A 12,651-nucleotide genomic window follows, 5' to 3' on the forward strand; every position below is an offset into this window, starting at 1 on the left:
ATTTGCCACCAAGTACTAAGTCATGTTTTGTGAAGGGGATCAAATACTTATTCCCCACCATGAACATGCAGATCCGTCATCATTTGTTAGACATGCAGTTCTTTTGAATTTTTTGTTGCTATTCTGTCTCTCAGTGTTACACCGAACATTCGATTTTTAGACTGATCATTTCTTTGTGAGTGGACAAACATTCAAAATCAGCAGATGATGACCAGTCGGTCTTTCTTAAACAAACCATGTGGAAGGAGAGAGAAAGAAAACGTCTAGAGAGAGTTGAGGGGACAGGATCAATAGACTCCCCAACTCCAGAAGAGACTGAAAGAAAAGAGCAGAGGGAGAAAAGAAACAGACCAGCAAAAGAAAAGAAGTTCACCTATGAGAACCAGAAGACGTGATCCCTATATGGGGGGATTAGAGGGGCAAATCCCAACACATTAGAGATTAGTGTGCTTTGTGGCAAAGCATGAAACTGGGCGATAGTCCACCCAAGGTTTCCAGATTGAAAGGAACCTATCATGATTGTCTTCCAATACCGCCGTGAATTTTTAATTAATAAAGAAGCCTTGGATCCAAGACCTGACCTCCTCAAATTGTAAAGTAGGGGACTTTCAAGAGCCGACAACAGTCTGCTTAGTGGCCATAAAAAAAAAGTTATCAAGCAATTAGGGTTTACGTGGTAGGCCACAGAGTTTCCTAAAAAGTAAAGCTTCATTAGGGTCCTTTTTGAGATTAATAGACGTACCTAAATATATAAGGTTATAAACCCTAGAACAGCCATGAAAACAACAAGAGTTGTGACCCATGGAAATGTTATTTTATATCTGACCCCCACGGACCACCTAACACCCATCCATGGACCACTTAGGGATCCGTAGACCCCAGATTAAGAACACCTGGATTGATGAGTGTTACTTTTACCACTAATGACAATCAGAAATGTATCCACTGGAGACACAATAGTTTGGACCATGTAAGGATCACGTTTAGAAGAACATGTATTTTTTATAGCAATAGGGTTAGACGTTGAGCATTAGGTGGACGTTGTGGGCAGGACTTAACTTTGTCTTGATTTAGACCAGTGGTCTCTACACTGTGGCCCGGGGGCAAGATGCGGCCCTTGCTTGCTTTTATCTGGCCCTTGGGGAACTGTTTCATCCACTGATACCAACAATAGGGCATCATTCCCCCCACAGTCACCAATGAATGGGCACAATCCCTCCTGTAAAAGAAATTGTACATTATGTACATGACTATATTCTGTTTTGTACGATTTGCCTTTGTACTGAGCGCTGCACTCATTGTGTACACGGCACTCATTATGTTTTGATTACATGTTTGCATTCTTTTGAGTCCTGACAAGAAATTAGTCTGCCTATGTTATGCCCTTTGTTACCTTAAAAGTACAATTGTAATATTAATGTGGTACCTACATAATCGCGTGCCAAATAAACAGAAGATATTTGGAAAGTTGCTGAGTGTGTCTGTTCCCTAGTGCAGCAGTTATTAATCATTTGGAGCCACTAATCAATATGAGGATAGAAGTTGCCTATCTATAATATTTCCAGAACACTCCCAATGACACCAACGATGGGGCACAATTCTTACCAATGACACCAACGATGGGGCACAATTCTCCCAATGATACCCAACAATGGGGCCCAGTGACATCAGTGATGAGGCACAATTCCTACCAATGACACCAACGATGGGGCACAACATCGCCAAAATCCGCACGTTCCTAACCCCAGAAACCACTAAACAGCTCATCCACTCTCTCATCATATCACGACTCGACTACTGCAACTCCCTCCTCACTGGCCTGCCTCACCGCTGGCTATCCCCGCTTCAGTCCATCCTGAATACGGCTACCAGACTCATTCACCTTTCCAACCGCTCTGTCTCCGCCACCCCCCTCTGCCAATCCCTCCACTGGCTTCCGATTGCGCAACGGATCAAATTCAAAATCCTAATGCTGACGTACAAAGCCGTCCACCATACTGCCCCAAACTACATCACTGACCTAATATCCAAGTACCACCCAACACGCACACTCCGCTCCTCACAAGACCTCCTTCTCTCTAGTTCCCTGGTCTCCTCCTCCCATGCCCGCCTCCAGGACTTCTCCAGGGTGTCACCCATCCTCTGGAACTCCCTGCCCCAACCCATCAGATTATCACCTACTCTCCTCTCCTTTAGGCGCACCCTGAAAACCCACCTCTTCAGGGAAGCCTACCCCACCCCCTGCTAACTTGCCGACCTCCTCCACTCTTCCTACCACTCCATCCCCCACAGCTATCTCCTCCTGTGCCACCATCCCCCCCTCCTAGATTGTAAGCTCCCAGGATCAGGGCCCTCGATCCCCTCATGTATCACATTGTATTGGTATTGCTCTGTCACATGTTCTGTCCCCCTTTGTAATGTACAGCGCTGAGCCAACTATTGGCGCTTTATAAATACTGTATAATAATACTGTATAATAATTTCTCCCAATGATACCCAACGATGGGACCCAGTGACATCAATGATGAGGCACAATTCCTCCCAATGACATAAATGATGGGGCATTGTGTTTTCCAGCTGACATCAGGACATTTTCTGCTCCCAATGGCCCCAGTCCGGCCCCAATAAGGTCTTAAGGACAGTAAACTGGCCAAACGTTTGGGGACCCCTGATTTAGACTACTCTAATACTGGTTGTTTATTTTTTCAGATTTACAAATAATCAATTTCAATTCCTATTCCTTTCAGTCCAGTATTTCAATGGGCTAACCAGCAACTCTTTTTGTTTTTTTTTTAATCCTAGAAAATCTTTTCTCTCCATGCCAATATAATGTATGTTTTGATGTTGCAGAAAATCACATACTCTGGATATCTGTGGGACACAACAGCTGGCATTGAACTGAAGAATGTCAACTTGCAAGAGAGCCCTCAGACCAATGGCAACGGCAAGCACACCTATTTACAGCCCTACATTGCACATTTTAAGGTAAAAGAACTCCATTTTTGTTTCAACTTTTATTGCTGCTGTTTGAGTCTCACTATACAATGATGTATGATCCACTATTGGTCTGTACTAGTAATTAGGAATATTTGTCCTATATAATCAAAACATTGCGATTATACTCTGTCTTCTGGGGGCATTTACTAGGTTTGCTTGTTTTAGAGTGCATAAACGCTGCCACTAGGTGCTATTTAGAAACATCTTTAACCACTTGCCCTCCTGAGGATTTACCCCCCTTCCTGACCAGGTCATTTTTTGCGTTACTGTACTGCGTTATTTTAACTGAAAATTGCGCGGTCATGTAACAAGAGGACTTGTGCACCTTTTTCTTCCACACTTTACCCTTCCACATAACTTTCTATTAATGTGCTTTGATACAGCACTTTGGGAACATCCAACTTCTTCTGCAATTACCTTTTGAGGCTTTCCCTCCTTATGGAGGGTGTCAGTGATGGTGTCAGGTCAGCAGTCTTTCCCATGATTGTGATTCCTACTGAACCAGACTGAGAGACCATTTAAAGGCTCAGGAACCCTTTGCAGGTGTTATGGCTGAATTAGCTGATTAGAGTGGGACACTTTGAGCCGAGATTATTCCACCTTTTCACAATATTCTCATTTTCTGAGATTGTGGATTTGGGGTTTTCATGAGCTGTAAGCCATAATCATCACAATGATGACAAATCACGGCTTGAACTATCTTGCTTTGCATGGAATGAGTCTCATATATTAGTTTCACCTTTTAAGTTGCTGCACTGAAATAAATCAACTTTTGCACCATACTCTCATCTTTACTGTATATGTGCATTTCCTCCAATCTCAGCAAACATGAATACAAAAGCAACTCAAAGTTAGAAGCATCTCACGAGCCAACCATAACCAACTCAAAAATAAGTCAAAGGGACACAAGAGTATATTGCTTTTTGAAAAAAAATGTAAATAGGCAAATAGAGCTATAAAGCTGCACAACATATGAAAATAAAACCTCCAAAATAACCATGTAATTTATTACATCCTAAAGTAGTAGTAGAGTAGACAGCACTGATTGGCTCTGTGCTGATCACATGCATTCTCCCAAGAAAAAAAAGCTCTCTAGCAATACACACCAAACTGAGCATGTGCAGCTTGCCCCCAAGGTTCTGTTCTATGAGGAGATGGACTGGGGACATTAGAAGAAGGGGAGGACAGAATCAAACATCCTTTTTACACAATGCAGATGATTAACCCCTTAGGTTCTGCAGAGGGTATAACAAGATTGTTTTACTGCATCTACATACTGATTGTACTGTTGTGGGTTTAGTAACACTTTAAGGCAGCCCTTTCATAATGAATTCATTGAAGTACAGTGGATCAAATCAAGCACATAACTTTTTTTTTTTTAGAAACACAATGCACCTCAACACATGGTATATGTGTTGTCATGCACTCCGATGCCTCGGGCATTGCAATGTGCTGTACAATGTGTTGAGGTGCTATTCACAATGAACCATCAAGCAGGTGTGTTGCAGGAATGCATGCGCTTCGCTGCGCATTGTTGCAAAGCACAAGTTTGATCTGACAGCTGGGCCAGTGGGTTTACTCTATTTCTTCTATTATACTCTATTCTTTTCGAAATTCGAATTTCAGAAGACGGCCCCCCGCCGGCAGAACACAGAACCATCAAACCAATCAATATATGCATAAAGTGCAGCACTTAATAAAGTGACAAATAATTAGGGAAAAATGTGTCAGAAAAAATAGTCCATCCAAAAATAAAGAAAAAGTCCCCAGAGGCTGTAATGAAACAAAGGAAATCCAAGGACAGTTGTTGTGTCACCAACCACTCTTACCAAAAAGGCATGACCCCCTGTTAAGAGTGGTCAATTGCGCTTTGTTATAAACAACCCAGAAAGCCGGACAATCGGATCCTCCTCCAGATCACCAAGAGAGCAAGTAAAGACCTTCCAAACAGTGGACCTTAATTAGGGTAGCTACACCTCTCAGAATAAAGTTCAGACTCGTGCTAGGAAACATGTAAAAAAAGAGTGCTCCTCTGTCCATACGTCGGGATGCCCGGTATGCTTTGCTTCATTGCCCCATACCGAGCCTCTTGGCTCACCAGCAGAAGTTGGCTTCCTATCTGTTTTTAGCGGCCACTAGAACAATTGCTCAGGCCTGGAAGAGTCCGTTTGTCCCTCTTCAGGGGGTGCGGGATCGTATGACTACTATGATGCTCAACGAACAGATGTCGAGTATCTGCAACGACTCCCAACGTAAATTTTTTAAAATATGGGAGCCGTGGTTGCAATATGCTTTTCCCTCACACCCCCCGGCTAGCCTGGGGATGTAATGGCGTTCGGTATTGGCGCTCTTGGACCCCTGCTCTTTGCCCCCCCCCTTTTTTTTTTCCTCTTTCTTCCTTTTTCTCTCTCTCTCTCTGTTTTTGGTGTGACTGGACAGCTACATTTAGTTGTTATAGGCAGTTACATTAATGTTTTGCAACTTATGTGCCATTGATAGCCCCTGCGCGGGCGTACCTTTTGCCCTGTTGGCGTTAGAGCACTGTTTTTCCTTTTTTTTATTTTGCATTTTTTTTATCTGTGCAATTGATAGCCCCTGAGTGGGCGTGTTTTATTGCCTCTGCTTTATATTGTTTAAAAAAATAATAAAAACCATTGAAATAGAAAAAAGAGTGCTCCACATAATGTAAAACCATTAAGACAACATTTATTTAAAGTATGTTTTACTCACATGAAAGAAAACATCATTAGGCATTGATAGGCAAAAAATAAAAATTTTCCAGTTTCCAAAATGGCCACCAGCCTGTTGCGCATGCGCAGTAGCGTGTGTACGTGGCTCCGCCCTAAGTGTTTTGTCACAGGTAATGTCATCAAACCAATCAATCGAGTGATTTTTCTTTCCTTCTATCCATGGTGGAAGGAAAAAAAATACAATTATCTAAGGCTTGCCTTCGTATATCTGCCAAGTTTTTTGTTGTCTTGTTCCTGTGGGGGAGATGATTTCCTTTTCTGGTAACATCATGTCCCACTCTGACACACTGGGTGTCACCAAAACAAAAAGCAAGGGCAAAAAACCTAACAGAGGTTCTTACGCATTCTCAATCTACTAAACAGAAGTGCTGTTCGTGTCTGCTCAGTCTCTTCCCTTCCTATCCCATTAATTTAGAACATGTAGAAATAAATCCTGAAGGCTACTTACATCTCCATTCAACTCTGGGCCAAAGATGTAATGTTATTGAACTCTAGCTTTATGTTTATTTAACTTACAAATGCAGTAGTTTGGCTCTAAAACCAAAGATCTTGTCATAACTGCATTCTTATCAAACACTCATCGACAGGATGCAGTTGTTTCACAACAGGAAACTTGCTCCAAATAATTACTTTTTTTTTTTTTTAATCAAAGTCATAAAATATTGGCAGTATGAAGGAACTATGAAATCAACTTTTCTTAGTTGCTTTCAAGAAACTGTTCAGTACCGTAGCGCTCCTTTAATCTATCTAACAATATGTATTACTGACAGTAGATCACGGAACAAAGCAATTGTACGTCACAGAAAGCGTCTTCTTTGTGACGCATGTACTTTGTTTTGTTGTGTAAACCGGAACGAGGAAATGAATTATTAACAATATAAGAGCTGGACTCCTACAGGGGCTTCAAATACTCAAGGTTCTATTTGTTTTTATGATTCTATATGTTACCCCATTAAAGACCCTGCAAGTATGAACATTTACCTGTTGATCTGTCAGAAATGAACATAGCTAAGTCCTGTTGTGGGCTGTAATTTTTGGATTGAGTGGTGTCAGCCCTGCCCAATTATCTTTTGCTACACTACTCAAATGCTCACACTCTTGCCTCTCGACAACATAAATGCTAATCATTCTGTAGCCTAAAAGTAAGAAGTAGGAGGGCTAACTATCTCTCTCAGGTAGGAATTTCTGAATTTCAGACACGATCAAGACAGATATAAGTAATCAAACAGATATTACAATACGTTTTCAAATGTATATTTAAATCAGAATTTCACCCTAAAAGGGGAGTTATACCCCCCTCAACACTGCTCTGCCACTTCTGGAGGGTTTTTTTTTGGGGGGGGAGTGACTACTTAGTCTTAGCAGGTACCTGTTCCCTCTTCTGCTCTGACCGCCTATGAGATCAGAGCGGAAGTTCTCCCAACCAACCTTCACAGGTCCAGGAAGACTGTGGGTCCATTCCAAAGTGCATTGGAAAGCCGGCTGTGAAGGCGCAAGAAGTCACAGCTGGCTTCCCTTAGGAAATATGTAAGTGCCGGGGATCTGAAGACTAGCAAAGAACCGGCCCGGGTGAGGATGGTGCTGGATCTTTGGACAGGTAAGTGTCCTTTTTTTTAAAAAAAAAGTCAGTAGTTACAATATTTGTAGCTGCTGACTTTTAATTTTTTTTTTTTTTTTGTTAACACCGAAGAATCTCTTTAACAGAGGAAAAGGGAGCAAATAAGAGATGTTCATTGCAAGTGTTTACTGTACATTGTATTAGCTGCTTTATCTCTTGGCAGATTGTTATACCTTTTAATTGGAGATCCCATACCACCATTATCCACCATTATACTCTGTTCTGTAATCTGGTCCAGTCATCAGTAATATACACTCACCGGCCACTTTATTAGGTACACCTTGTTAGTGCCAAGAAAATATCCCCCACACCATGACACCACCACCAGCCAGAACCATTGATACAAGACAGGATGGATCCACCACACCATGACACCACCATCACCAGCCGGAACCATTGATACAAGGCAGGATGGATCCACCACACCATGACACCACCACCACCAGCCTGAACCATTGATACAAGGCAGGATGGATCCACCACACCATGACACCACCATCACCAGCCGGAACCATTGATACAAGGCAGGATTGATCCCCCACACCATGACACCTCCACCAGCCAGAACCATTGATACAAGGCAGGATGGATCCACCACACCATGACACCACCATCACCAGCCGGAACCATTGATACAAGGCAGGATGGATCCACCACACCATGACACCACCACCACCAGCCTGAACCATTGATACAAGGCAGGATGGATCCACCACACCATGACACCACCAGCCTTAACGATTGATAGAAGGCAGGATGGATCCACCACACCATGACACCACCACCACCAGCCTGAACCATTGATACAAGGCAGGGTGGATGCACCACACCATGACACCACCATCACCAGCCAGAACCATTGATACAAGGCAGGATGGATCCACCACACCATGACACCACCACCACCAGACTGAACCATTGATACAAGGCAGGATGGATCCCCCACACCATGACACCACCACCAGCCTGAACCATTGATACAAGGCAGGATGGATCCACCACACCATGACACCACCACCACCAGCCTGAACCATTGATACAAGGCAGGATGGATCCACCACACCATGACACCACCACCAGCCTGGACCATTGATACAAGGCAGGATGGATCCATGCTTTCACATTATTTACGCCAAATTCTAACCCTGCCATCTGAATGTCGCAGCAACCAGTTTGCCCATTCTCCTCTGACCTCTGACATCAACGAGGCATTTACGTCTGTCCAACTGCCGCTCACTGGATATTTTCTCTTTTTCAGGCCATTCTCTGTAAACCCTAGAGATGCTTGTGTGTGAAAATCCTAGTAGATCAGAATTTTTAGAAATATTCAGACCAGCCTGTCTGGCACCAACAACCATGCCAAGTTCAAAGTCACTTAAATCCCCTTCCTTCCCCATTCTGATGCTCGGTTTGAACTTCAGCAAGTCATCTTCACCACGTCTACATGCCTAAATGCATTGAGTTGCTGCCATGTGATTTGCTGATGATCAATTTGTGTTAACGAGCAATTGAACAGGTGTACCTAATAAAGTGGCCGGTGAGTGTATATGTGCATATGTTGGTGGCAGCAATCAGTCTTCCATAGCATAATACTTCAAATACATGAGCAAAGAACAATTAATTTGTGTTTTATAACGAGTTACCAGGTTTACAATAGAAAAAACAATATAAGTGATTGGCGCTGAGAGAAGACAATTACACTGCAACACAATATTATAATGAAAAAGGTTAAAAACATGTATAAAAAAACATATATTAAAGAAGTGCATAAAGTCCATAATTATGCACTAAGTGGTGTCAGCTCCCCATAGAGTGAAGCAGGCTCAGTGGAAATATAAAGAAGACATAAGGGGGCGCCAGCCTAAGTGCAGTATGTATTACAGGTTTATTGGGATATAGCCAAATTGCTACTCAAGTAAAATGGGTTTGAAGGGATTAAATTGTGTCCCCAAACGGGCCTGTGCAAAGGCCGGTGATCCCTGGTTGTGCCTGCGTTCCGGGAGTGGGATGTGGATGTGAACTGTCAGCGAGGGACGCCATAACCAGCGTGGAATGCACGAAAGTCCGGACTAGGAGGACGACCAATAGGGATGCAGGGACAAGTCAGGTGATGAGTCAAGTGACGCGTTTCAAAGTTTCCGCTTTTTTTTCAGACCTGATAGGATGGTTGGGCAGTCACTCTTTTATGGGAGGTGGAATGGGTGGGGTGGAATAAGCGCGTCCAATTTATAAAGCAAAATACATAGGACAGCATGTATATATAAAAAGAGCAGCATGTATATATAAACAGTGTGTTTACCAATCACAATCTTCAATATCTCTATATATGTATGTTAATAAATAGTTACATACCAATATAGAGGATCATAAATGAAATGTATCGATCGCTGAAATATATTGACATTAAATTAATATCCAAAACATTATTAGTGGGCAGTGCAAATAAAATGATATGTGTAAAAATAACAAGAAGAGTATAATCGAAAAACTGGAAATAACACAAGATTATTATCTTAAAAAAGAAAGAATTGGTAGAAAATGTATATATATTTTTTTGTAAATGGAAATGATTCTTAACTCATGAATTTGATTTGTATCATCATAATATATATTGCCCCTAGGATGGCGCCCCCTTGTGTTTTCTTTAGGTTTACCATAGAACAGCTTTGTCATGTATGAAAACTCAAATATAAAAAACAATAATACTTACATTGTATTGTTTCTCTATAAATCTCTCATAAGGCCACATCCTAAAATATGGGACCCATTTATGGATACCACAATAAAAAAAGGACATAGGATATACTGTTATAACTAAGGGTGCTTAAGCTTTAAAATGATTTACCGCATGGTGTAGCAATAAGAAAAACTGTGCTATTTAAACAATGTTTTGCAACGAATAATGTCCAAAGTAAAGTCTGCTAGGGCAACATTTTGATCTGGGAAATGGTCCAGCTGGGATTGTTTTTTCCTGTGTAATAAAATTGACATAATCTTGTCTTTTTTCAACCTTATTAACCACTTCCATACCGGGCACGTTTACACCCTCCTGCCCAGGCCATTTTTCAGGTTTCAGCGCTCTCACACTTTGAATGACAATTGCGCGCTCATACAACATTGTACCCAAACTAAAATTTTATCATTTTCTTCACACAACTAGAGCTTTCTTTCAGTGGTGTTTAATCACCGCTGGGGTTTTTAGTTTTTGCTAAATTAACAAAAAAACCCAAAAATTTTGAAAAAAAACACGTTTTTCTTTGTTTCTGTTATAAAAGTTTGCAAATAAATAATTGTTCTTCATAAATTTAGGCCGAGATGTATTCTGCTACATGTCTTTGGTGAAAATAACCCAAATTAGGATGTATTTTTTAGTTTGTAGGAAAGTTATAGAGTTCACAAACTATGGTATAGATCTGAATATTGATCAATCCTAAAGTACTGACAGCCAATCTAATTTCTTGAGGTCCAAGAACATCAGAACAGTACAGATATCCCCCAAATGTCAGGACAGGACAGATACCCCCCAAATGTCAGGACAGTACAGATACCCCCCAAATGTCAGGACAGTACAGACATCCCCCCAAATGTCTGGACAGTACAGATATCCCCCAAATGTCAGGACAGTACAGATATCCCCCAAATGTCAGGACGGTACAGATATCCCCCAAATGTCAGGACAGTACAGATATCCCCCAAATGTTAGGACAGTACAGATATCCCCCAAATGTCAGGACGGTACAGATACCCCCCAAATGTCAGGACGGTACAGATATCCCCCAAATGTCAGGACGGTACAGATATCCCCCAAATGTCAGGACGGTACAGATATCCCCCAAATGTCAGGACAGTACAGATATCCCCCAAATGTCAGGACGGTACAGATATCCCCCCAAATGTCAGGACGGTACAGATATCCCCCAAATGTCAGGACGGTACAGATATCCCCCAAATGTCAGGACAGTACAGATATCCCCCAAATGTCAGGACAGTACAGATATCCCCCAAATGTCAGAACAGTACAGATATCCCCCAAATGTCAGGACGGTACAGATATCCCCCAAATGTCAGGACAGTACACTAATCCCCAAATTACCCCTTTTTGCAGAGTAGACAGTCCGACGTATTTCATAAGAGGCATGGCGAGTTTTTTGAAGTTGTAATTTTTTTGTCATGATTTTTTGGAAAATGAAGAATTAAAAAAAATGATTTTTACTATTTTTTTTTTACATACTGTCACCAGTGCAGTACAGCTTCATCATATAACTGGCATGGCGGTGATCAGGGACACTGACTGGTGACAGTATGAAAAAAAAACAAATGATAATTTTTTTTTATTTTTTATTAAATTTGTTTCTCTTCTTTTAAGATTTTTTTTCACATTTCACTATGACCAAAGTAGTATAATGTTACCATAGTAACATTGTACTACTTTGGGGAAGTGATCAGTATTTTTTTTTACACAATTTGCTATAAGCAAGCATTTACCTGAATGAAATCGATTCATTCAGGATTTTTTTTTTCTTAACTGTGATTAGGCCACAGCTAATCACATGACACAAATGGGCTGTGATTGGCCCAGCTTGTGCATGTGATCGCTGTGACCATTCACAGCTAGACACACTTGTATACAATGGATGGCATGAAAGGAAGCCATCCATTGTATACAACTGTCATGTGACCTGCTGTGATTGGTCACAGCAGGTCACATGGTACTGGCAATGGGGCCGGTACACAGATATGTCATCGACTGTGTCCGAGGTACACGGCCAGTGACAGATCACGCCGCTGAGCAGCTCTGCGGACAGGCAAACTGCGCATTCCTGAAAGGACGCCATATGACGTCCACCCGGAGGGACGAGGTGTTTTGCCAACCGCCATCTGGCTATAGGCCAGGCGGAAACCTCATAATCACTTGCCCTCCAGAGGCTTTACCCCCCTTCCTGACCAGGCCATTTTTTGCGATACGGCGCTGCGTTACTTTAACTGACAATTGCGTAGTCATGCAACGCTGCACCCAAATTAAATTTACATCCATTTTTCCCACAAATTGAGCTCTCTTTTGGTGGTATTTGATCACCTGTGCGGTTTTTATTTTTTTTGCGCTATAAACAAAAAAAGATTGACAATTTTGAGGAAAAGTGAATGCGGGGTCCAGGGAGAGCGGATATAGTGAATGCGGAGTCCGGGGAGAGCGGATATAGTGAATGCGGGGTCCGGGGAGAGCGGATATAGTGAATGCGGGGTCCGGGGAGAGCGGATATAGTGAATGCGGGGTTCGGGGAGAGC

General features: G+C 42.1%; 1 protein-coding gene across 1 annotated transcript in view; it reads left to right on the forward strand.

Moving 5' to 3' along the window:
* Positions 1–12,651, forward strand: part of EEPD1 (endonuclease/exonuclease/phosphatase family domain containing 1) — a 208,967-nt gene that overhangs the window by 171,637 nt on the left and 24,679 nt on the right. Inside the window, exon 4 of the mRNA XM_089681092.1 lies at positions 2,851–2,985. Coding sequence (XP_089537218.1) covers positions 2,851–2,985 — 135 coding nt within the window. The remainder of the gene's footprint in view (positions 1–2,850; positions 2,986–12,651) is intronic.

This window comes from Staurois parvus, unplaced genomic scaffold, assembly GCF_062004578.1.
Source record: "Staurois parvus isolate SC_StPar_1 unplaced genomic scaffold, SC_StPar_1.0 ptg000259l, whole genome shotgun sequence".
NCBI classification, from domain to species: Eukaryota; Metazoa; Chordata; class Amphibia; order Anura; family Ranidae; genus Staurois; species Staurois parvus.